Raw genomic sequence first — 25,750 nt, 5'->3', positions numbered from 1 at the left:
GGGACAAGTTGGTGGGTTTATTGGTACCGGGCACATGACATTTTTCGGTCGCTTTTTATTCCGTTTTTTTTGGGAGGCAGAATGAACAAAAAACAGCAATTTATGAATTTCTTTTGGGGGGGCGTTTATACCGTTCCTCGTTTGGTAAAATTGATAAAGCAGCTTTATTCTTTGGGTCAGTACTTTTACAGCGATAACTCATTTATATCATTTGTTTTATGCTATGGCGCTTTTATACAATAAAAATTATTTTATCTAAAAAAAAAATTTTTGCATCGCTTTATTCTGACAGCTATAACTTTTTTTTTTTTTTTTTCACTGACAATGCTGTACGGCGGCTTGTTTTTTGCGGGACAAGATGATGTTTTAAGCGGTACCATGTTTATTTATATCTGTCTTTTTGATCGTGTGTTATTCCACTTTTTGTTCGGTGGTATTATGAGAAAGCATTTTTTTTTTTATGGTGTTCACTAAAGGGGTTAACTAGTGGGACAGTTTTATAGGGTGGATCGTTACGGACGCAGAGATACTAAATATGTGTACTTTTATTATTTAGATTTTTTTCACTAAAATATTTATTTATTGATGGAATAAATATTGATTTTTTAATTATTTTTTAAAATATTTTTACAATTATTTAAAACAATTTTTTTTTAATTCTTAGTTACACACTTTATCCCACTATGGGACACTCATTTTCTGCAGGCTGATTGCTTCTATAGCATGCAGATGAAGCAGCATCTGCATGCTATAGAAGCTGTCAGCGCTGCAGCTTTTCTGTGCACTAACCTGAGACTTCCTGACATGCACTGCGTCTCTGGCAGTTAAGGCCCAGGTCACATGGATGGGATAGTACGTCAAATGGTAAAAATGGGTTAACTCTTCAAAAATATTACCGGGAAAAACATAGGAAATATCAGAAACAAAGTAAAAATAAATAACAGTGTATTGGGTACGATCTTCCCCAACTGAGCATTTTGTGAATCCCTCCATACAGGATGTAACCCTTTGTGATCCCACCCAATATAACATAACTCACAAAAGCGCTGAAACCTCCTTGGCGACCGGTTAGCCCAATGAGACGCAAGAAGTAGATGATAAGGCCGATGGCGAGAACCGTGAAACCAACGGTGTACACAGCACTGTGGGGAAAAACAGACCCAAAGTGGGATTAAATCTAAGAACATAATATAATAAATATATATACGCACACTATTTGCATCTCATCTAGTCTTCATGGCGTCTTATATAAAAGCCATGATCTTACTTTCCAAAAAAGTCACTGCGCTTGTAAGAAAGTGGAATCCGATCAGCCACTGCGATATTCAGGGCATCTTCCGCATCGCGCAGCCTCTCCTCGAACTTGTCAATGTTGGCCACTTTCATTCTGTAGAACAAAGTCCGGGCCTATGAGAAGGGGGCGATGGGAAAACAAAAATGAAACTATTGAAAGTTTTGCCTGCAAAGTTGCAATAAATATATATTCATACCATGGTGAAACATTCAACTTTAACACAGCTAGCAGAAAAAGGGCTGGGGATCAATAGGGCCCCTCAAGGAACAGTCATTTATCCGCTACCTTAAAGGAAAGATGCCATAAAAGAAAAAATAAAATAAAATTATATTATATATATATATATATTTTATTTTTCATTCAATATTTTCCACTATTAAACACTAGGGGGAGCAGCTGCTGAAATTTGCCATGAAAACCTAGAGTATCACTAGCTCGCATTACGACTGCAGTAAAAGTGGGCGGGGTCTGGTCACATGTGTGTCACATCACTCCTCTCCTCCCCTCTAAAAGAAGATGAAGTTTAGGATCACACTGATACATCTGTATATTACCTTGAAAAATAAACTTGTCTCATAAAAGATACTGCCAACAATATAGGGATTTTTGTGTACTCACCGTAAAATCCTTTTCTCCGAGCCATTCATTGGGGGACACAGACCATGGGTGTATGCTGCTGCCACCAGGAGGCTGACACTAAGTATTACAAAGAAAGTTAGCTCCTCCCCTGCAGTATACACCCCTCTGCTGGCTCCCAGCTAACCAGTTCGGTGCAAAAGCAGTAGGAGATCAATAACATAAGCGTATAGCATGTCACATTATATATGAGAGTATAACATATCAAATGATAAAAACAAATACAACTAATAATAGGGAGGGAGCTGTGTCCCCCAATGAATGGCTCGGAGAAAAGGATTTTACGGTGAGTACACAAAAATCCCTATTTCTCCTTCGCCTCATTGGGGGACACAGACCATGGGACATCCCAAAGCAGTCCCTGGGTGGGGACAACATCAGATCAGGCCGTGTAACCGCTACTTATAAGTGCGCCAAGGCGGCCTGCAAAGTCCGCCTGCCCAGACTCACATCTGTGGAAGTGTGTGAATTATAGTGCTTCAAGAATGCATGCGGACTGGCGGAATTCGCAAGCTTGCGGTCGTGCTTGCCGACGCCTGGTGCCTAGAGCCCTGAGACAGGGAGATAGGCTGACATCTAGCACGGAAGGACTCCTGGATGGTGAAAAGAATCCACCAGGCTAACGTGGCCGATGAACACGGCTAAACCCTTCCTGTGACCGTCGGGAAGCCTACTTACCATCGAGAAGCCCAAGCAAAGTGTCCAACCTTCGGAAGGACGCCGTCCTCGATACGTACCCACTTGGAGCACTCACTTCTTCCAGATTATGGAGAACCCATTCCGTTGTGTGGACTGGAGCCGAAAGATAAGAGGACGATGCCCCTGCAACAGTGGGAATACAAAACCACCTTGGCAACGAGGGAAGGGGATGGCTTAAGGGCAATGATGCATTGATGGTAATAAGGAAAAAAGACTGAAAGGAACAGAGTGCAAGCTCTGAAGACTCATCAGGATGACAAGAACGCATAGAAAAAAGGGGAGTGACGTTCCCTGATCGTAAAGTCTTTCTGGATCGAAAAAGGAGTCTACTGTAAGATCCCCAGGACCATTAAGGTCCCCCAGATCTAACGGTACGCGGTAGGGAAGAACTACAGGTGAAGGCTCCCTGCGAGAAGGTCCATATTTCCAATTTTGACGAGATAAGACGGAGAAATATTAGTACCGCAAGCGAGAAAACCTGACATGGTCAGTGCGGGTCTCCCGGGATCACTGGGGGCCTTTTCTGCTTCCAAAAAGGTCTCAGACGTAGTGGAAGAGGAGTTATGGAAATTGGTACCGTGGAAGAAACGGAGCATGCACTGCGATGGACTTGGATCTTGAAGCCAAACCGTGAACTGGAGTACATAGGCGTTCAGCTTGGACGCCATCCGACCTACATCTGGAGTACTCCAGTGAAGGCAGATGTGAAGGAAGACTTCCGAGTGAAGTTCCCACTCACTTGAGGAGAAAACCCTGACGGCTGAATATGTCAGCCGCCCAGTGTTCCACTCCAGGGACATGTACTGTTGAGATCACCGAATGATAGATCTCGGCCCATCGGAGAGTGCGAGGTACCTCGGCCATGGCGCTTGACTGTGGGTACCTGCGAGATGATTGACGTATGGCACAGCCGTGGCATTATCCAAATTGAAGACGGATGGTTGACCCGCCTAAGGGCAGTGGACCTGCTGTAGGATTAGCCGTACTGTTCGGATCCCCAGAGAAATGATCGGGAGAAGACGGGCATTGGTATCCCTAATAACCATTGGACCAGAAGAAGGCTCTGGATGAGGAAGGAGCTTAGAGACTACCTTTTGAAAGCCTGATTGACTTGCTGAAAACGAGCGGAGCAAAAGAAAACTACTTCCGTTTTCGTCTTATTGCTCAGAACCCTCCTAGCTAATTGAATGAACCGAGGGAATGAGTGATCAAGTGCACAAGCTCCGTGTTGAAGGGCCACGACCTTGACTCGAGAGAGAGAGAATTACCATCCTTCTTGTGCAGGATCATCGTCAAAGAGGATCTGCTGGGCTGGGAATGAGGAAAAAACTTGTCTAAGTTTAGCTGCTAGCCCAAGTGAGAGGGTATTGCAAGTGATATAGACGACTTAGCGTAGTCCTTGTAGAGCGGCTAGAAAGTCGACCGAGTAGGGCAGGACGACCATGTTTCTAGGGTGCAAGAAGCACATGACAAACTGCTATGAGCGTTGCGACCACTGTGGTGCGGTAGCCAGGCTGAAGGGCAAGGTCGTGACTTGAAAATGCTGTTCGCGAATGGAAAGGAGAAGAGATAATTGTAGAGGGGAAAAAAGTAGGCATGTGAGGGTAAGAAAAAACCGAATGTCGATGGATGCCAGAAAACTCCACTTTTTTTTTTTTTTTTTGAAGTAATGGCTGAGCGGAGGAGCTGCATCTGAAAAAGGAGGGCCTTGTCCAAGGTTGTTAGAAGTTTGAGGTCCAGGAATGATCATACTTTTCATTTTCTCCTTCGTGAAACCAAGATCCCTTAGATCTAGACTGTCCAGGACAATGCTTCTACTGCTGGATGGGTCTGTAGAAAAAATACGATCCCTTGTTAGTCTCCCTGTTGTGAATTTGGATTCTGGGCTCCCCCGGTGGCCGCTTGTGGAATTGGACTTGTCATCCTCTTTCCTGTTTCACCTGGTTCCATCAGTAGTGGGTGTCGCTATTTAAGCTCATTTCTCTGGTGGTTTCTTGCCGGTCAACAATGTTATCTGATGCCTCTCAGTGCTTGTTCCTGCTTCTAGACAACTACTAGTTAAGTTGGACTTTTGTCCATGTTTTGTTTTGCCTATTTGTTCCAGTTCACAGCTGAAGTTTTGTTACTGTGTCTGGAAAGCTCTCGTTGATCAGGGATTGCTACTCTGGCGTTATGAGTTAATGCCAGAGTTTAAGGTAATCTCTGGATGGTGTTTTGTTAGTGTTTTTCTGCTGACCATGAAAGTATACTATCTGTCTTCTGCTATCTAGTAAGCGGACCTCAAATTTGCTAAGACTATTTTCCTGCTGCGTTTGTAGTTTCATCTGAACTCACCGTCATTATATGTGGGGGGCTACTGTCTTCTTTTGAATATTTCTCTAGAGGTGAGCCAGGTCTTATATTTCCCTCTGCTAGCTATTTAGGTCTTAGGCCAGAGCTGGGCATCTAGCGATAAATAGGAAATGCTACCTGGCTATTTCTAGTTGCGCGGCAGGCTTAGTTCATGGTCAGTATAGTTCCATCTTCCGAGAGCTTGTCCCTCTATAGGCTTGCTATGATCTCTGCCTGCAGAGATCATGACAGTTTGACCGGCCAATAAAGTGTTAAAGACCCAGGTTGAGAAAGGAGAGTTATAAGAAGTCTGCTGGAATTTTTTTTTTTTTTTTTTTTTTTTTTTTTTTTTTTTCCTCCAGTCTGCCTTGCTGCAGTCTTTTTTCTCTCTCTCCTCCTAATCTCTGTATGCTCTGTGTGCACCTGACAATAATGGATCTCCAGAGTGTAACTGCGGGTTTGAATAATCTCATCACGAAAGTACAAAATTTACAAGATTTTGTGGTACATGCTCCGGTATCTGAGCCGAGAATTCCTTTGCCGGAGTTCTTCACAGGGAATAGAGCTAGCTTCCAGAATTTCCGAAATAATTGTAAGCTTTATTTGTCCCTGAAGTCTCGTTCAGCTGGAGACCCTGCTCAGCAGGTTAGGATTGTGATTTCCTTGCTCAGGGGTGACCCTCAAGATTGGGCCTTCTCATTGCCAGCAGGGGATCCTGCGTTACGCGATGTGGATGCGTTTTTTCTGGCCTTGGGCTTGCTTTATGAGGAACCTCATTTGGAACTTCAGGCAGAAAAAACTTTGATGGCACTATCTCAGGGGCAAGACGAAGCTGAAGTTTTCTGCCAAAAATTCCGTAAATGGTCTGTGCTTACTCAGTGGAATGAGTGCGCTTTGGCGGCAACTTTCAGAGAAGGTCTCTCTGATGCCGTTAAGGATGTTATGGTGGGGTTCCCTTTGCCTGCAGGTCTGAATGAGTCCATGACAATGGCTATTCAGATTGATAGGCGTCTGCGGGAGCGCAAACCGGTGCACCATCTGGCGGTGTCTATGGAAAAGACGCCAGAAAGTATGCAGTGTGATAGAATTCTGTCCAGGAGCGAGCGACAGAATTTTAGACGGAAGAATGGATTGTGTTTCTATTGTGGGGATTCTACTCATGTTATATCAGCATGCTCTAGGCGTACAAAGAAGCTTGATAAGTCTGTTTCCATTGGCACCATTCAGTCTAAGTTTATTTTGTCTGTAACCCTGATTTGCTCTTTGTCATCCATTGCCACGGACGCCTATGTTGACTCTGGCGCCGCTCTGAGTCTTATGGATTGGTCCTTTGCCAATCGTTGTGGTTTTAATTTAGAGCCTTTGGAGACTCTTATTCCTCTGAAGGGGATTGACTCCACCCCATTGGCTAATAATAAACCACAATACTGGACACAAGTAACCATGCTTATCAATCCGGATCACCAGGAGATTATTCGTTTCCTGGTGCTGTATAATTTACATGACGATTTGGTACTGGGATTGCCATGGTTGCAGTCTCACAACCCAGTCTTGGACTGGAGAGCAATGTCTGTGTTGAGCTGGGGATGTAAGGGTATTCATGGGGACGTACCTTTGGTTTCTATTTCGTCGTCCATTCCCTCTGAAGTCCCTGAGTTCCTCTCTGATTATCAAGACGTCTTTGACGAACCCAAGCTTGGGTCGTTACCTCCGCACCGTGAGTGCGATTGTGCCATAGATTTGATACCGGGTTGTAAATATCCAAAGGGTCGTTTGTTTAATTTGTCTGTGCCGGAACATGCTGCTATGCGGGAATATATAAAGGAGTCTTTGGAAAAGGGACATATTCGTCCATCTTCTTCTCCCTTGGGAGCTGGGTTTTTCTTTGTCTCAAAAAAAGACGGCTCTTTGAGACCATGTATTGATTATCGGCTTCTGAATAAGATCACTGTTAAGTATCAATACCCATTGCCATTGCTTACTGATTTGTTTGCTCGTATAGAGGGTGCTAAGTGGTTCTCTAAAATTGATCTTCGTGGGGCGTATAATTTGGTGCGGATCAGGCAGGGGGATGAGTGGAAGACCGCATTTAATACGCCCGAGGGCCACTTTGAGTATTTGGTCATGCCTTTTGGTCTTTCTAATGCCCCTTCAGTTTTCCAGTCTTTTATGCATGATATTTTCCGCGATTTTCTGGATAAATTTATGATAATATATCTGGATGATATTCTGATTTTTTCTGATGACTGGGACTCTCATGTCCAGCAGGTCAGGAGAGTTTTTCAGGTTCTGCGGTCTAATTCTTTATGTGTGAAGGGGTCTAAGTGCGTTTTTGGGGTCCAGAAAATTTCCTTTTTGGGGTATATTTTTTCTCCCTCTTCCATTGAGATGGATCCCGTCAAGGTGCAAGCTATTTGTGACTGGACTCAGCCCTCCTCTCTTAAGGGTCTTCAGAGATTTTTGGGCTTTGCCAACTTTTACCGCCGATTTATTGCTGGTTTTTCGGATGTCGTTAAACCACTGACTGATTTGACCAGACAAGGCGCTGATGTTGCTAATTGGTCCCCTCATGCTGTAGAGGCCTTTCAGGAGCTTAAGCGCCGTTTTGCCTCTGCCCCTGTGTTGCGTCAGCCTGATGTGAATCTGCCTTTTCAGGTTGAGGTTGACGCTTCGGAGATCGGAGCTGGGGCAGTGTTGTCGCAGAAAGGTTCCGACTGCTCCGTCATTAGGCCTTGTGCCTTCTTTTCTCGCAAATTTTCGCCCGCAGAGCGGAATTATGATGTTGGGAATCGGGAGCTTTTGGCCATGAAGTGGGCGTTTGAGGAGTGGCGCCATTGGCTCGAGGGGGCTAGGCATCAGGTGGTGGTATTGACTGACCACAAAAATTTGATTTATCTTGAGACTGCCAGACGCCTGAATCCTAGACAGGCGCGCTGGTCTTTATTTTTTTCTCGCTTTAATTTTGTGGTGTCATACCTACCGGGTTCTAAGAATGTTAAGGCAGATGCCCTTTCTAGGAGTTTTGACCCGGACTCTCCTGGTAATTCTGAACCCACAGGTATCCTTAGGGAGGGAGTAATTTTGTCGGCCGTTTCTCCTGATCTGCGGCGGTCCTTGCAAGAGTTTCAGGCGGATAGACCGGATCGTTGTCCGCCTGATAGACTGTTTGTTCCGGATGATTGGACCAGCAGAGTCATCTCTGAGGTACATTCTTCTGCATTGGCAGGTCATCCCGGAATTTTTGGTACCAGGGATTTGGTGGCAAGATCCTTCTGGTGGCCTTCTCTGTCACGAGATGTGCGAGTCTTTGTGCAGTCATGTGACGTTTGTGCTCGGGCCAAGTCTTGTAGTTCTCGGGCTAGCGGACTGCTGTTGCCCTTGCCTATTCCTAAGAGGCCTTGGACACACATCTCGATGGATTTTATTTCAGATCTGCCTGTTTCCCAGAAGATGTCTGTCATCTGGGTGGTCTGTGACCGTTTCTCTAAAATGGTCCATTTGGTTCCTCTGCCCAAGTTGCCTTCTTCTTCTGAGTTGGTTCCTCTGTTTTTTCAGAATGTTGTCCGATTGCACGGTATTCCTGAGAATATTGTTTCTGACAGAGGTACCCAATTTGTGTCTAGATTTTGGCGGGCATTCTGTGCTAGGATGGGCATAGATTTGTCTTTTTCATCTGCTTTTCACCCTCAGACTAATGGCCAGACCGAGCGGACTAATCAGACCCTTGAGACATATCTGAGGTGTTTTGTCTCTGCTGACCAGGATGATTGGGTTGCTTTTTTGCCATTGGCAGAGTTCGCCCTCAATAATCGGGCCAGTTCTTCCACCTTGGTGTCCCCGTTTTTCTGTAATTCGGGGTTTCACCCTCGATTTTCCTCCGGTCAGGTGGAATCCTCGGATTGTCCTGGAGTGGATGCGGTGGTGGAGAGATTGCATCACATCTGGGGGCAGGTTATGGACAATTTGAAGTTGTCCCAGGAGAAGACTCAGCGTTTTGCCAACCGTCATCGTCGTGTTGGTTCTCGGCTTTGTGTTGGAGATTTAGTGTGGTTGTCTTCTCGTTTTGTCCCTATGAGGGTCTCTTCTCCTAAGTTTAAACCTCGGTTCATCGGCCCTTATAGAATATTGGAGATTCTTAATCCTGTTTCTTTCCGTTTGGACCTCCCTGCGTCCTTTTCCATTCATAACGTTTTTCATCGGTCGTTATTGCGCAGGTATGAGGTACCTGTTGTACCTTCAGTTGAGCCTCCTGCTCCGGTGTTGGTTGAGGGTGAGTTGGAGTACGTTGTGGAGAAAATTTTGGACTCTCGTGTTTCCAGACGGAAACTCCAGTATCTGGTCAACTGGAAGGGTTACGGCCAGGAGGATAATTCTTGGGTCAATGCATCTGATGTTCATGCTTCTGATCTTGTTCGTGCCTTCCATAGGGCTCATCCTGGTCGCCCTGGTGGATCTGGTGAGGGTTCGGTGCCCCCTCCTTGAGGGGGGGGTACTGTTGTGAATTTGGATTCTGGGCTCCCCCGGTGGCCGCTTGTGGAATTGGACTTGTCATCCTCTTTCCTGTTTCACCTGGTTCCATCAGTAGTGGGTGTCGCTATTTAAGCTCATTTCTCTGGTGGTTTCTTGCCGGTCAACAATGTTATCTGATGCCTCTCAGTGCTTGTTCCTGCTTCTAGACAACTACTAGTTAAGTTGGACTTTTGTCCATGTTTTGTTTTGCCTATTTGTTCCAGTTCACAGCTGAAGTTTTGTTACTGTGTCTGGAAAGCTCTCGTTGATCAGGGATTGCTACTCTGGCGTTATGAGTTAATGCCAGAGTTTAAGGTAATCTCTGGATGGTGTTTTGTTAGTGTTTTTCTGCTGACCATGAAAGTATACTATCTGTCTTCTGCTATCTAGTAAGCGGACCTCAAATTTGCTAAGACTATTTTCCTGCTGCGTTTGTAGTTTCATCTGAACTCACCGTCATTATATGTGGGGGGCTACTGTCTTCTTTTGAATATTTCTCTAGAGGTGAGCCAGGTCTTATATTTCCCTCTGCTAGCTATTTAGGTCTTAGGCCAGAGCTGGGCATCTAGCGATAAATAGGAAATGCTACCTGGCTATTTCTAGTTGCGCGGCAGGCTTAGTTCATGGTCAGTATAGTTCCATCTTCCGAGAGCTTGTCCCTCTATAGGCTTGCTATGATCTCTGCCTGCAGAGATCATGACATCTCCCGCTCAGAAGATTTGATTTGAATTGAACTAGATAAGGTCTCTGACCAGGAGACTATTGGTCAAGCAACATCATGTGGCGCTAAAGAAGGGTAGAGCGCTGAACCCGAAGCCACAAGACGGAACGAACCAGATTTGCTATCCGACCGTCTGTGGTTTTTTAATTGATGATACATCGGGCAGGGATACTGGTAGGTATACCACAAGAAATTCCACCCGGTTAGACTGCCAAGTGGCAGAATGCGGGGCTGCAACCAGCAGGCCTCTTGCCATCTTCGTGCAGAGTAGAAAATTAGGAACCTTCGATCCACCATTCTGTTAACAGGGACGTGGAGAGGAATCGTCTGCTTTCTTGCATCATCCCCTAAATTGATACAAAGGGGGGTGCTCGGACGCCAAAGATGTGTGCCTCTGTACATCCCCAGAGTTGAGGTCCCCGGGTGGACAGGGCAGGTTGTTTGGCATTAGGCCTGGATGCAGAAGAGGATACATGGAGGCGACACTGCATGTGTTCGTCTGTTGAAGATGTGGGGGGAATCGGTGCCCTTAAAAGGACCCGTCGCCCATAAAAATCAGACCAGGTATGGCAACCTACTTAGCGGCTTCTGTCCAGTGAATTGCTCGTCGATTTGTTGATGGTATAAATAGGAGAGTCCCTCCTTTTCTGAAGCTCTTGCAATCCAAGGCAATATGCGATCCATATTCAGCGTTGTTCTCAACAAATCATGGGGGAGAGATTAGGACATGAAAACTTCCGTTTTGCAGACGCCTGTACGTTTTTCTAGAACACTTGCGGCCCCTGCTAGCGGACGCTCCCATGTAGGAGAGGGACCAAGTATATCTGGGTTGCGGTTAGGGATGAGCGGCGGAAGGCTCCAGAGCTCAGTTAGAGTGACCAGCTTAGGATTGATGATGTGCCCATAAGACCAGTAAATACTGGTCGTGCGTCTTTAAGACCAGGGTATACTGGTCTTGTGCCTTTAGGAGGAGGGCATGCTGGCCATGTGCCTTTAAGAACCAGGACATACTTGTCATATGCTTTGAAGACCAGGGCATACTGGTCATGTGCCTTTAAGTCCAGGGCATATTGGTCACGTGCCTTTAAGTCCAGGGCATATTGGTCACGTGCCTTTAAGACCAGGGCATACTGGTCAAGTTCCTTTAAGACCAGGGCATACTGGTCATGAGCCCTTAAGACCAGGGCATACTGGTCATGTGCCTTTAAAAACCAGGTCGTACTGGTCATGTGCCTTTAAGACCAGGGCATACTGGCCAAGTGCGTAAGACCAGGGCCTACTGGTCATGCGCCTTTAAGACCAGACAATACTGGACCCGCGCCTTTAAGAACAGACAATACTACATGCGCCTTTAAGAAGGGAGAATACTTGCGCGTTTAATGCCTTGATGTAGAGTGGTTGTGCCCCCTTAATGCTAAAAATCGTTGCCTCAGTGTGAGCCGGCCGGGTGGACCAAGATGGCCACCGTGAGCTGCAGAGTAGATAAAATCTCGCAGAGAGCGAGAAGCGCCAACTCGGGGGGCGGAGCGACGGACACGATGCTGAATAGGCCCAAGCCGGGGCCTAAATTTCTGTAGCAGGCGGGCGACACCAGCGGGGCGTTTCAGGAGACTTCCGGGATGCGGCCTACACATCGGCCGAAGCCAGGGGCTAAATTTTTGTAGCCGGCCAGAGCGTTACCTCAGAGAGGTGGGCCACAGGAAAGTGGCTAAGGCTGCCTGCGCCTTTATGGATATCCCTCTGAAGATGGATCCACTCACCATCGTTGCGCGTCCCGGCATGGAGCCGCCGCGGATGTGGGTTTCAGCGCTGTTCTGTGCAGCGTGGACGGTGCAGGGATAAACCTCAATCCATCATCCGTATGTTAGGGAGGTGGAGAGGAACCGTCCGCCTCCTTGTGCCATCCGCTTTCACAGTGGTGGGACAGTGGGGGCTGCTCGGACGCCATAGAGAGGGGCCTCTGTACAGCCGAGGGTAAAACCTGGTGGGCAGGGCTGAATGTCCGGCAATAGGCCTGGCTGCAGAAGAGGATACTGAAGGTGACACTCCAGTGCTCGTCTGATAAGGGAGGGGGGAGATCGGTGCCCTTGAAGGGGCCCGTCGCCCCTAGAATCAGCTCAGGCAGTGGCTTCCCACGTCGCAGGAGAGGATACGGAGAGGTAACACTCCCGTGCTCGCCTGTTGTTGGTTCGGGGGAGATCGGAACATGAAAGAATCCGTCGCCCCCTTCGTCCGGTAAAAGGTAAAAGTAAAAAGATTCTTTGGGTCTGAATAGCAGACCCGTCCGTGTGCCTCCTACGGACACTAAGCAAGAACTGGTTAGCTGAGAGCCAGCAGGAGGGTGTATACTGCAGGGGAGGAGTTAACTTTCTTTGTAATACTTAGTGTCAGCCTCCTGGTGGCAGCAGCATACACCCATGGTCTGTGTCCCCCAATGAGGCGAAGGAGAAAGGGATATTTTTAATTATTTATTTTTTTAATTCTTATATTTTGAGCCAAAATGTATTTTAATTAAAAATGTTGCACTGTTTAACTTGTGTTGCATTGTTTATTGCTGGCTGCAGGATAGTTAGATATAAGCTTAGGGGCAGAGGTGAACATAGAAATCATAGTCCTTCATATAGTCTAATTCACCCCCCATAGTCCTCAATATAGTCCAGTGTATCCCAAACTTCAGTCCACACGGACCCCACAGGTCATGTTTTCAGGATTTCCATAGAGTTTCACAGGTGAGAGAATTCCTGAGGGCTTGATGAAACTTCCACCACCTGTGCAATACTAAGGAAATCCTGAGAACATGACCCGTGGGGTCCGTGAGGACTGGAGTTTGGGAAACACTGATATAGTCTAATGCACCCACCATAGTCCTCCGTATAGTATAATGCACCCCCCATAGTCCTCCATATAGTATAATGCACACCCCATAGTCCTCCGTACGGTATAAAGCATACCCCATAATCCTCCATATAGTCTAATGCACCCCCATAGTTCTCCATATAGGCTAATGCTCCCCCCATAATCCTCCATATAGTCTAATGCTCCCCATAGTCCTCCATATAGTCTAATGAACCCCTCATAGTCCTCCATATAGTCTAACGCACCCCCATAGTCCTACATATAGTCTAATGCACCTTCATAGTCCTCCATAAAGTCTAATGCACCCTCCATAGTCCTCCGTATAGTATAATGCACCCCCCATAGTCCTCCATATAGTATAATGCACCCCCATAGTCCTTCGTATAGTATAATGCACACCCCACAGTCCTCTGTACAGTATAAGGCATACCCAATAATTATCCGTATAGTCTAATGAACCCCCCATAGTCCTCCATATAGTCTAATGCACCCCCATAGTTCTACATATAGTCTAATGCTCCATCCATAATCCTCCATATAGTAGAATGCAAACCCAATAGCCCTCCATATAGTCTAATGGAAACCCAATAGTCTTCCATATAGTATAATGCACCCCCATAGTCCTCTATTTAGTATAATGCATCCCCAGTCTTCAATATAGTATAATGCACACCTCATAGTCATCCATATAATATAATGCACCCCCCTTATAGTCTACTGCACCTCATAGTCCTTCATATAGAATAATGGAAACCCAATAGTCCTCCATATAGTCTAATGCACCCCTATAGTCCTCCACCTCTTTGTCACGCATCATGTATGATGGCATTACATACACAGCTCTGCTAAGGCAGTGTATGCCTTTTTCAGAAGCGTTATAGTGACATAGCAAAGCTTTGTCAGTGATCAGGACACAGGAGGGTGATAATTACCCTGCTGTGATCTGTCATGACAGTGGCTGGAAGAGGTGATCAGCAGCCTGGTAATGTACTACTAATCCCAGGCTGCTGATCACCATCGCTGATACTCACCTCACCCTGGACCTCCGCTCCCCAGCAGATCCTGTCACCGCGCGAACAAAATGGCTGCGATCTCCTCTCACTGCTGTGGGTGTGCCCAGGTCACAGCACGAGGTAGCCACTATTAGGAGATTCGGTCGGACACCAACCGAAGTCACCTATGCCCAGGGGCTGCCATATTTCAGGTGTGTAAGTGTTGTACACACCAGCAAATGAAAATGGCAGCCCCCAGTGGCTGAAGTAAAAGTTAATAATTAAACCTGTAAATTTAATTTTGCATTAAAAATAATTGATTATATAATCAACAATTATTAATACAAAAATAAAAATTCTGGCAATAAGGGATCAATGTCATTTGAGGCCAAGACCAACTGCAAATGTTGCAGTAAGGCAAGTGGCAGGGTATTAGGCGATGTAACTTACCGGTCGCCCAAGGACCACGGCTTCTTCATGGAGGAAGATCTGGACATAATCGCTCTCGGGAACGACCTCCACTCGCTTCACTTCGCCCTTGGCCAACATTTCATTTACAAATTCATTCCAGGAGACGTGGATGGTGTTCATGGTGGTTATAAAGTATATACCCAGGGCAAGGATAGAAATGGTGAATATTCGGTAAACTGACAAGAGGTGCTCCTTATTCTTATCCTCATCTGAGAAACAAAATGTGACATATAAGTCTGTATATTGTTCAGGCCACAAGCAACGATCTGATGGAAATCTATCAGATCGCTTTGATGGAAGTTTGAAAAGTTGGTTGATCTGCCGCCATCACTTCTTGTACACCTCCCGCCCGCACTGATCTCACGTACCGTCGTTTTCTTTCTGGCTTCTCTTACTGAAATCTTCATTCTGATTTTCTTTCCTCCTTTCAGCAGTGGAGCGGAAGTAATGGATCCCCCCTGGATAAGAACCAATATTGTATCACCATTCCAGGCACAAAGCTTAAAAGTGGCTGTCCTGCCTTATGGTGTGCACTCCCTATTACTACGGGGTCTATTCACTATAATAGGAGCTGAGCTGCAGGACTCAAGAACAGCCGCTACCCACACTGAAAATCTGGAGAACCCCTGTAACTCGCCTTACATATGTTTTATCTTTAATGTAAGCTGTGAAATGACAAACCTAGGAGCCTCCAGAGCTGAGCCGGATTCTCGATAGCGTGTCGTCTTATTAGGAATCCTGTTACTCCGTCAGATATCGGGGTCACTTTCCTGCGCAGTAATGTCTGCAAGAAAAGAAAAAAACGGGGTCAGAGCTTCTCCAAGAAAGAAAACCTCAGATACAGGAAATAAAACAGCAAATATACCTGTAATATCCGGTAACCACCATTTTACTGCTCACCTTGTATCTGCCCCTATCATTACTGCCCCTATCACCCCTTTATGTGCCCTGTATTACTGCTCCTTTATGTGCCCTGTATTACTGCCCCTGTCACCCTTGTATCTGCCCCGTATTACTGCCCGTCACCCATGTATCTGCCCTGTATTACTGCCCGTCACCCCTATATCTCCCCCTGTATTATTGCCTGTCACCCCTGTATTACTGCCCGTCACCCCTGCATCTTCCCTGTATTACTGCCCGTCACCCCTGTATCTTCCCTGTATTACTGCCCCTGTCACCCCTGTATTACTGCCTGTCACTCCTGTATCTGCCCCGTATTATTGCCCGTCACCTCTGTATCTGCCCCGTATTATTGCCTGTTACCTCTGTATCTGCCCCGTATTATTGCCCGTCACCCCTATATCTGCCCTGTATTATTGCCCAGTCAGCCCTATATCTGCCCCGTATTATTGCCCGTCACTCCTGTATCTGCCCTGTATGATTGCCCCTGTCACTTCTGTATCTGTCCTGCATTATTGCCCGTCATCCTTGTATCTGCCCCGTTTTATTGCCCGTCACTCCTGTATCTGCCCCGTATTGCCTGTCACCCGTGTATCTGCCCCATATTATTGCCCGTCACCCCTGTATCTGTCCAGCATTATTGCCCCTGTCACCCCTGTATCTGTCCTGCATTATTGCCCATCACCCCTGTATCTGTCCTGCATTATTGCCCATCATTCCTGTATCTCTCCTGCATTATTGCCCGTCACCCCCTGTATCTGCCCCGTATTATTGCCCCTGTCACCCCTGTATTATTGCCCGTCAGCCCTGTATCTACGCTGTATTATTGCCCGTCACCCCTGTATCTGCCCTGTATTATTGCCCGTCACCCCTGTGTCTGTCCTGCATTATTGCCCGTCACCCCTGTATCTGCCCTGCATTATTGCCCGTCACCCCTGTATTATTGCCCGTCAGCCCTGTATCTGCCCTGTATTATTGCCCATCAGCCCTGTATCAGCCCTGTATCTGCCCTGTATTACTGCCCGTCACCCCTGTATTATTGCCCGTCAGCCCTGTATCTGCCCTGTATTACTGCCCCTGTCACCCCTGTATTATTGCCCGTCAGCCCTGTATCTGCCCTGTATTACTGCCCGTCACCCCTGTATTATTGCCCGTCAGCCCTGTATCTGCCCTGTATTATTGCCCCTGTCACCCCTGTATTATTGCCCGTCAGCCCTGTATCTGCCCTGTATTAATGCCCGTCACCCCTGCATTATTGCCCGTCAGCCCTGTATCTGCCCTGTATTATTGCCCGTCACCCCTGCATTATTGCCCGTCAGCCCTGTATCTGCCCTGTATTATTGTCCCTGTCACCCCTGTATTATTGCCCGTCAGCCCTGTATCTGCCCTGTATTATTGCCCCTGTCACCCCTGTATTATTGCCCGTCAGCCCTGTATCTGCCCTGTATTATTGCCCATCAGCCCTGTATCAGCCCTGTATCTGCCCTGTATTATTGCCCGTCACCCCTGTATTATTGCCCGTCAGCCCTGTATCTGCCCTGTATTATTGCCCGTCAGCCCTGTATCTGCCCTGTATTACTGCCCCTGTCACCCCTGTATCTGCCCTGTATTACTGCCCGTCACCCCTGTATTATTGCCCGTCAGCCCTGTATCTGCCCTGTATTATTGCCCCTGTCACCCCTGTATTATTGCCCGTCAGCCCTGTATCTGCCCTGTGTGTGTTATTGCCCCTGTCACTCCTGTATCTGCCCCGGATTATTGCCCCTGCCTCTCTGCACCCTCTATACCTGCAGTAATCCCAGGGAGCTGCTGCTCTTGATCCCCGTCCTGCTCAGCAGCCTCCACGCTCCGCACAGACAGGCCGTCCTCCTCCCGAGAGCCTGTAGCAGTGGCCCCATGTGTGGGCCGGGCTGATACTCGAGGCCGAGGCTTCTCCGCGGCCTAGTGACTGAGCAGAAGCTTCCGAGTCTGCGCTATCTGCCCGCCCACTGTCAGCAGAAGCCGCAGCCCAGGAACCGTCAGCGGAGGAGGCGCCATCACTGCTCCTCATCGTCCTGTAATAAATCCTTATAATATGCTCCATGTTATAATGACCCTGTGTTAACCCCTTTAGGACCAGGTGTTTTCTTTTTCTTTATTGTCCTTATTTTTTACTATTTAAAAAATTAATATATAAAAAACTTGCAAAAAAAAAAATGCCTGAAGTCACCAAAGTCTGGGAGCATGACTTTCCCCCCCCCCTAGTTTTCGGTAGACAGAGTGTATCAGACTTTAGCGGCTCGAGCTGCGGTTTTTATTGCCTCTATTTTGGGTACATACAACTTTTTTTAATCACTTTTAGTCATTTATTTTTTTTGGTGGGAAGGAGGATTTGGTGGGTCAGGGTGGGGAAACCTGACATCCACCAGTAGAAGAATAAGCTAATTGACTGCAGCGGTCACCAGACGCCCCCCCCCCCCCCCCCCGAAGAGAAAGGTAATCGTCTGCAGCGGTCATCTTATGTCACCTGCTGGAAAAGAAAGCTAGTTAGCTGTAGCAGTCCCCTGAAATCCCCAAATGGAAGACAAAACTAATTGTCTGCAGCGGTAACCAGACATCCCACCGCCGAAAGAGGAAGCTAATTGTCTGCAGCGGTAACCAGACATCCCACTACTGAAAGAGAAGCTAATTGTCTGCAGCGGTCACTTGATGTCCCCCACTAAATGAGGAATCTAATTGGCTGCAGCCTTAACCAGATATCCCCTGCTAAAAAAGGAAGCTAATTGGCTGCAGCGGTCACCAGTTGTCCCAAGTCGCAAAAGAAACCTAAGTGACTGCAGTGGTCCCCTAACATTCCCTACTGTAAAAGTAAGCTTATTGGCTGCAGTGGTCCCACGACATCCCCACTGAAAAAGGAAGCTAATTGGCTGCAGCGGTCACCAGGAGTCCCAAGCCACAAAAGAAACCTAATTGACTGCAGTGGTCCCCTAACATCCCCCACTGGAAAAAGAATTTAATTAGCTGCAGTGGTCCCCTAACACCCCCCACTCGAAAAAGAATCTAATTGGCTGCAGCGGTCCCATGACGTCCCCCACTGAAAGAGAAAGCGAATTGGCTGCAGCGGTCACCAGGTGTCCCAAGCCACAAAAAAAAACCTAATTCACTGCAGTGGTCCCCTACCATTCCCCACTGGAAAAGGAAGCTAATTGGCTGCCATGGTCCCCTAACATCCCCCACTGGAAAAGGAAGCTAATTGGCTGCAGTAGTCCCCTAACATTCCCCACTGGAAAAGGAAGCTAATTGGCTGCAGTGGTCCCCTAACATCCCCCACTGGAAAAGGAAGCTAATTGGCTGCAATAGTCCCCTAACATTCCCCACTGGAAAAGGAAGCTAATTGGCTGCAGTGGTCCCCTAACATCCCCCACTGGAAAAGGAAGCTAATTGGCTGCAGTGGTCCCTTGACATCCTCCACTCGAAAAAGAATCGAATTGGCTGCCGCGGTCCCATGACGTCTTATTTAATATAAAGTAGCGGACAACCCCGTAATAGCGCGGCCGCTCCCCAGTGGGGTGCGTGTCTGCTAGGGAATATATATGATGCTAGTAAAAATCCTCAGATTCGCCGTCCCACAGAGCGAGTGTCCGTGGGAATATGCTGGAACTTGTGCAACCGAAAGACAGATGGCGCCGCACTATAACTAATAACAGGCCGTGTTTTGTATTAGATGTAAGGTCACATCCGGTGGAGTCTCGTGACAAAAACAGGAAGAAAAAGGCGATGTGACCAGTGACGTAACGCGCCCAGTAATACCGTCCCCCAATAACGTAGAGCTAGTCGACACCGACCACCTGCTGTGTAATGGATATAGCTGTATACAGTATATATAGTCCCATCGTCAGCGTATGTTCTCCCCGTGTTTGGGTGGGTTTCCTCTAGGTTCTCAGGTTTCCTCCCACACTCCAGAGACAGAGTGATCGGGAATGTATGGGCCCCAATGGGGACAGAGATGATAATGTCTGTAAAGCGCTGTGGAATATGATGGTGATATATATATATATATATATATATATATATATATATATATATATATATATATATATATATACATAACAAATAAATAAAATAATAAAAACAAACAACATTGACATTTACTTGTTTCTTTTTAAAATCCTCTTCCTTCTCAAAGAATGTTATTGCTTATTGCTCATTTCTCAGGTCACCGCTGTGGTCAATCAGTGATAGCTAGGTGCCTAGGCAAGGAGTGCATTACTTACTGCACCCTAAGGATAAGACCAGACGTGTATTTACAAGCCTTTGCAATTTTACCCATTGAATATGTTGAATCAATCCCTTTAAGAGGGCAATCCGGGACTTTAAGATGGATAGATGATCTTGGGAGGATGGGAGGATTGGACTGGGGTCTCTCATCTTGACCTTGAAGATGGAAAATGACCTTAGAACAAGTTTTGGAAACCTCCTGAATGGAGTAACACGACGTCCTTCTGTCTCCGTCTTCAGTGGGGTAAGTTTCCAACATTTGGGCACGGGCCCGAATATTCTGGATAAGATGCATGATCATTCCAGCTGTCGTGGCATTGGTGGTGTCAGCTCTCCACTGATGATAGCAAGATGTCTTCAAGGATTTTGAGCACAGTTGATAAGCAAGGTCATAACTAAGATTAAAAAGACCTTGGTTCATCTGAAAAAATGTGATTACAGTCCAAAACCTGGTGTCTTGGGTCCGCGGAAACCAGGGAAGAGACATCTATATAATCTGATGTAGAGGAAGAGACCCTGATTCCAGCGATGTGCCACTTACTAGGTTGTGCGTTGTTGTTTCAATACAATCAGTGTTTTATCAGCAGGAGATTATCACTGCAGAACTAGTGTCTCGTGCCTCCTGGTCCAACCATGCTCCCACCAGTGGAAGAGTTAGCAGGCCCTCACGCACATAAGACATTTTGACCGTACCACCGAAATTGTTGGCTTTAGCTGACATTGTGGATGTGTATGGGGGGCTTTAAAGGGGTTGTGACTCCCATGAAGAAGCTATACTCCCCGGCTCTGACTCCCATTGGTTTAGCATAGGTCACTTCGGTGGTCTCGATTGATAAACGAATCAATGAGTGGCAATGCTATAGTGCACACCACGCAGCCCTGCTTATTCCTGTGAGTTAACTGAGAATCAGTCAGTGAGCTCTAAGGGGAGTTGGTAATTCTTTTACTTATTTTTTTCTAGCTCCTCTCAGATTATGATCACAGATCAAATCAAAGTTATATTTACAGGGAAACAAAGCGCCTGTAAAAGCCAAATAGTGCAAAAGTTGTAATAAAACTCAATTGCAATAATAATTTTTAGCCCCAAATATATGCAGTTAAGTAAAAAGGGTGCAAAAGTGGACCACCCCTTTAAAACTTCCTAAACACACAGGTATGATGTTCACATGCTATTGTACATGGTATTGCCTCAGTCATGTGCAGCAAAGGGGCGGGACAGTGTCTGTATAGCAACAGAAGGAGATCAGACCAATCAGCATACAGTATATGCAAGATTGACAGATAAGGTTTAGCCCCGCCCTTATCGCTGACGTCACTACCAACATACACACAACAGAAGCAGGGAAGAGATGGCAGCAGCGCCCCGCCCCCTTTCTCGCGCCCTCTTCTTTCTAACTCCTCCCACCTCCGCATCTGACCGTTGCGTCACTCGACCAATGAGAGTCGCCGAGGCAGCCAGTCGCTGAGGCGTCGGCCAATAGGAGAGTGTGTCACGTCGCCTTCTTCCCTCCCACTTTCTTCTCTCCCGGGGAGCGCGCCTTGGTGGAGTCAAAGGGCGCGTAGAAGCAGCTCGCGATGCAAGCGTTTGGGGGCGCGCACGGGAGCGGCCTCTGAGGAGAAAACCGGCAGCGGGGGGCTCCGCCTCCCCCACCACCACCGTTGGCCGCGCGTTCGGGACTCAGCCTCTCCGTGTTTTTGGTCACCTTTACCTCATTTTGGGCCTTTTTTTTCCCTCCCCTTTTTCCTGTCAGGACCTCGTTTACCGGACGCTGCTGTTCAGGAGAAGCCTCGCAGCCGCCCCTTCCCCCCACTCACACGTTGGGTTATCGGCTGTCGCTGGTTTCCGTTCCCCTCCCCCCCACACTTCCATCCCGGTTACCGGAGGAGGGGAGGAGGGGGAGGTAGGCCGCGGCCCCCGCTGGGTCCATGCGCAAGTTCGCGGCCTTCCCTCCCTCCTCCTCCTCCTCAGAACCGGTCCGAACACCGCGGGGCCCCAACCGCCAGGGAGTCGGGACTGATCACCGCCCGTCCGGAGAGCAGCGAGCACGGTAAGAGTCTGGGCTGGGGGGACCGCAGCCTCCATCATGTCATCCTGGGGGAAGCACAGCCGGCATCCTGGGGTGTGGGTACCGCAGCCTCCATCCTGGGGGGAGCGCAGCCTCCATCATGGCATCCTGGGGGAAGCACAGCCGGCATCCTTGGGTGTGAGTACCGCAGCCTTCATCCTGGGGGGGTACCGCAGCCTCCATCCTGTGGGGGGTAGCGCAGCTTGGCTGCAGCTCTGGGATTCCCATTAGTGTTTTTTTTTTTTTTGTTTTTTTCCTTGGGTGCTCGGGGATTGAATCTGGAGACATTTCTGTGGATTATTCTCCATAAGGTGTTAGATAACTTTCTGATTGCTTGGGACCCCCAGTGACCTCCAATAACGGGGATGTTTGTCTTCCATGCCATTCATCCCACTTAGCTCTTTCCAGGGGTGTCTGGCACTGTTATACCATTTAGGATGGTGCTCTGTTCTTAAGATCTCTGGGGGTCCCAGCATTCCGTAAGTAATCCACTCAATGTACCATTTTGGGGTCTCAGGCATCGCTAGACCATTCTGGATGAGCCTCTGTTCATGGGATCTGGAGGGGGTCCCAGCACTCAGTAAGGAATCACTTATGTACACATTTTGGGGGTCTCGGGCACCTCCACACCTTACAGCCTTGGAGCTCTGTTCTTGGGAGCTCTGGGGGTCTCAGCACTCAGTACGAAATCTCCATATCTACACCTTTTGGGGGTCTCGGGTACCTCTACACCATTCAGGATTGGGCTCTGTTCTTCATATCAGTTTTACTGAGTGCTGAGACCCCCCCAATCTCCACCATTTTGGGGTATCGGGTACATTTACACAATTCCAGATGGGGCTCTGTTCTTGGGATCTCTGGAGGTCCTACCACTCAGGGTGCCGAGTGGGATACTATCTATACAATTTGATATGAGCCCCACTCTCGGGATCACTGGGGGTCTGTGTTTTACCCACATTGTTAAATGAGTTATCACTTATGTAAAGGATGTTACTGCTTTAAAGAGGTTATCCAGCTTCTTAAAGGTAACCTGTCACCAGGTTTTCCCCACCACAATTAAAGGGAACCTGTCACCCCCAAAATCCATGGTGAGGTAAGCTCACCGTCATCAGGGGCTTATCTACAGCATTCTGTAATGCTGTAGATAAGCCGCTGATGTTTCCTGAAAGGAGAAAAGACGTTATATTACTCACCCAGGGGCGGTCCCGCTGCGGTCTGGTCAAATGGGCGTCTCAGGTCCGCTCCAGAGCCTCCTATCTTCATTCCATGGCGTCATCTTCTGGTCTTCTGTTGAGGGCAGAGCAAAGTACTGCAGTGCGCAGGCGCTGGAAAGGTCAGAGAGGCCCGGTGCCTGCGCACTGCAGTACTTTGCTCTGCCCTCAACAGGGCAGACAAAGTACGCCTGCGCCGGAGCCGCGGCATAAAGACCAGAAGAGGACATCATGGAATGAAGATAGGAGGCGCCGGAGCGGACCTGAGACGCCCATTTGACCAGACCGCAGCGGGACCGCCCCTGGGTGAGTGTAATATAACCTCTTTTTCTCCTCTTTCAGGTAACATCGGGGGCTTATCTACAGCATTACAGAATGCTGTAGATAAGCCCCTGATGTCGGTGAGCTTAGGGTACCGTTACACAAAACAATTTACCAGCGATACGACCTGGCCGTGATCGTTGGTAAGTCGTTGTGTGGTCGCTGGAGAGCTGTCACACAGACAGCTCTCCAGCGACCAACTATGCCGAAGTCCCCGGGTAACCAGGGTAAACATCGGGTTACTAAGCGCAGGGCCGCGCTTAGTAACCGGATGTTTACCCTGGTTACCATCGTAAATGTAAAAAAAACAAACAGTACATACTCACATTCCGGTGTCCGTCAGGTTCCTCGCAGTCCGCTTCCCGCACTGATGACTGAGTGTCGTCCGTAAAGTGAAAGCAGAGCACAGCGGTGACGTCACCGCTGTGCTCTGCTTTTACTTTACGGCCGGCAGTCAGTCAGTGCGGGAAGCGGACGGCGAGGGACCTGACGGACACCGGAATGTGAGCATGTACTGTTTTTTTTTTTTTTTTTTTTTACATTTACGATGGTAACCAGGGTAAACATCGGGTTACTAAGCGCGGCCCTGCGCTTAGTAACCCGATGTTTACCCTGGTTACAAGCGAACGCATCGCTGGATCGCTGTCACACACACCGATCCAGCGATGACAGCGGGAGATCTAGCGACGAAATAAAGTTCCAAACGATCTGCTACGACGTACGATTCTCAGCGGGGTCCCTGATCGCTGCTGCGTGTCAGACACAGCAATATCGTATGGATATCGCTGGAACGTCACGGATCGTGCCGTCGTAGCGACAAAAGTGCCACTGTGAGACGGTACCCTTACTTCACCATCGATTCTGGAGGTTACAGGTTCCCTTTAATTGGTCTATTACAGCAGCACATCAATATGTTTATAGGCCCTCCCCAATGCATATCTTAAAAAAAAAAAAAAAAAAAAAAAAAAAAGTTTTAACCATGTTATTGGCATGGTCCAGTTGAGTGCTCGTCTGGGGTCCGTACCTCCATAGATGTGGATGACTCGTCGTACATCTTGCACAGTTGAAATACAGGCTTGATTTGCCCTTCAACCGTGCAGGGTTCTGCAGATGACGTACGGCGCATTATCCACAACTATCGAGGTTGGAGGAGTCAGCCATTGTTTACAATCAGTGGGTTTCAGCAGTCACATGTAGCGCCGTCACAGACCGATGCGCACAACACAGCCCGTTAGCCTTGTTTGTGGCTGCTAGACGGTTGGTGAGAGCCATCACTTTTTGCATCATCTCATCATAATCAGAACATGATGTTATTGTCTGGTTGGGCTCTGTTCTCATGCTACTGGCATCAGCATTGTGCTAGTAGCACAGCATATGAGTCCTGGGTGCTTGTAAACAAAGACCTATAGGGCCGCTGCTCAGTGACCAAGGGAAGAGTATTTTAATTTTTAGATAATTCCTGGTAGTCCTATACGGTATAAAGCATGTCTGTTCGGTGTGCCATTGTTCGGCAACGTAGTCATACACAGTACAGTTGATATTGGCCTTTATAGGTGCTCAGGATAGCCATGATAATGGGCCATAAGGGGCCCGGAGTGACCTTCAGTATAGAATAGATCCTTCATAGAACAATTGTTTGCGGATTGGATAGTGTGTTAATGAGGCCAACATTGTTCTTCACAGCGAGTTGGCCAAAGCCATTGTATTTGTTTGTTATAGCGCCATTTATTCCATGCCGCTTTGCATGTGAAGAGGGGTATACATAATAAAAAGCAAGTACAATTAATCTTGAACAAAACAAGTCATTGACTGGTACAAGAGGAGAAAGGGCCCTGCCTGCAAGGGATCACTGTCTGCAAGGGATGGGTGAGGGTAGAGCTGGTCATGAAGCAGAATGGTGGAACTAGGGTATACTGCAGGTTGTAGATTTGTCGGAAGAGGTGGGTCTTCAGGTTCCCTTTGATGGTTTTCCAGGGTAGGCGAGAGTCTGATATGTTGGGGCAGAGAGTTTGAGTAGGGGGGATGCACAAGAAAAATGGTGCATGTGATTGTTGGAAGAGGAGATAAGAGGGGAATAGTGAAAGATCTTTTGAGGGTCAGAGGTTGTGTGCAGGTAAGTACCCGGAGACTTGGTCACAGATGTATGGAGGGGACAGTTTGTAAATGGCTTTGTATGTCATGCTTAGGGTTTTGACCTGGAGTCTCTGTGCAGTGGGGAACCAGTGAAGGGATTGCCAGAGGGGAGTCTAGGGAATAGCGGGGGATAGGTGGATTAGTCAGGCAGCAGAGTTAAGGATAGTTTGGAGGGGTACGAGAGTGTATAGAAGGGAGGCCACAGAGGAGGAGGTTGCAGTAGTCAAGGCGGGAGATGAGGGCATGCGCTAGTGTTTGCAGAGTCTTGATTAGCCATCATTCATTGTTGATTTTTTTCCCAATTAGTGATCATTGGGGGAAAATGACAAGATTTTTACATGTAGAAAGTCCAC

The 25,750-nt window shown here is 47.6% G+C and overlaps 2 protein-coding genes across 4 annotated transcripts in view; one reads left to right on the top strand and one right to left on the bottom strand.

Moving 5' to 3' along the window:
* Positions 1-17,452, bottom strand: part of SPG7 (SPG7 matrix AAA peptidase subunit, paraplegin) — a 42,649-nt gene extending 25,197 nt beyond the window's left edge. Inside the window, exons 1-6 of the mRNA XM_077288444.1 lie at positions 17,197-17,452; positions 15,191-15,293; positions 14,878-14,967; positions 14,489-14,718; positions 1,268-1,407; positions 1,040-1,142 (exon numbers count right to left, since the gene is read on the bottom strand). Of these exons, the coding sequence (XP_077144559.1) occupies positions 1,040-1,142; positions 1,268-1,407; positions 14,489-14,718; positions 14,878-14,967; positions 15,191-15,293; positions 17,197-17,307 (777 nt within the window). The 5' untranslated portion in view covers positions 17,308-17,452. The remainder of the gene's footprint in view (positions 1-1,039; positions 1,143-1,267; positions 1,408-14,488; positions 14,719-14,877; positions 14,968-15,190; positions 15,294-17,196) is intronic.
* Positions 17,453-21,146: 3,694 nt separating this feature from the next.
* The window catches only part of ANKRD11 (ankyrin repeat domain containing 11), a 264,776-nt gene continuing 260,172 nt past the window's right edge, over positions 21,147-25,750 (top strand). Inside the window, exon 1 of one of the 3 annotated variants that reach the window (XM_077288443.1) lies at positions 21,147-21,714. The gene's annotated coding sequence lies outside the window, so the exon portion shown is untranslated. The remainder of the gene's footprint in view (positions 21,715-25,750) is intronic. The other 2 variants (XM_077288441.1, XM_077288442.1) reach the window with 2 other exon arrangements.

This window comes from Ranitomeya variabilis, chromosome 2 (genome assembly GCF_051348905.1).
Source record: "Ranitomeya variabilis isolate aRanVar5 chromosome 2, aRanVar5.hap1, whole genome shotgun sequence".
In the NCBI taxonomy this organism is placed as follows: domain Eukaryota; kingdom Metazoa; phylum Chordata; class Amphibia; order Anura; family Dendrobatidae; genus Ranitomeya; species Ranitomeya variabilis.
The sequence above is the reverse complement of the archived record's forward strand: the minus strand, read 5'-3'. Positions and strand labels throughout refer to the sequence as shown.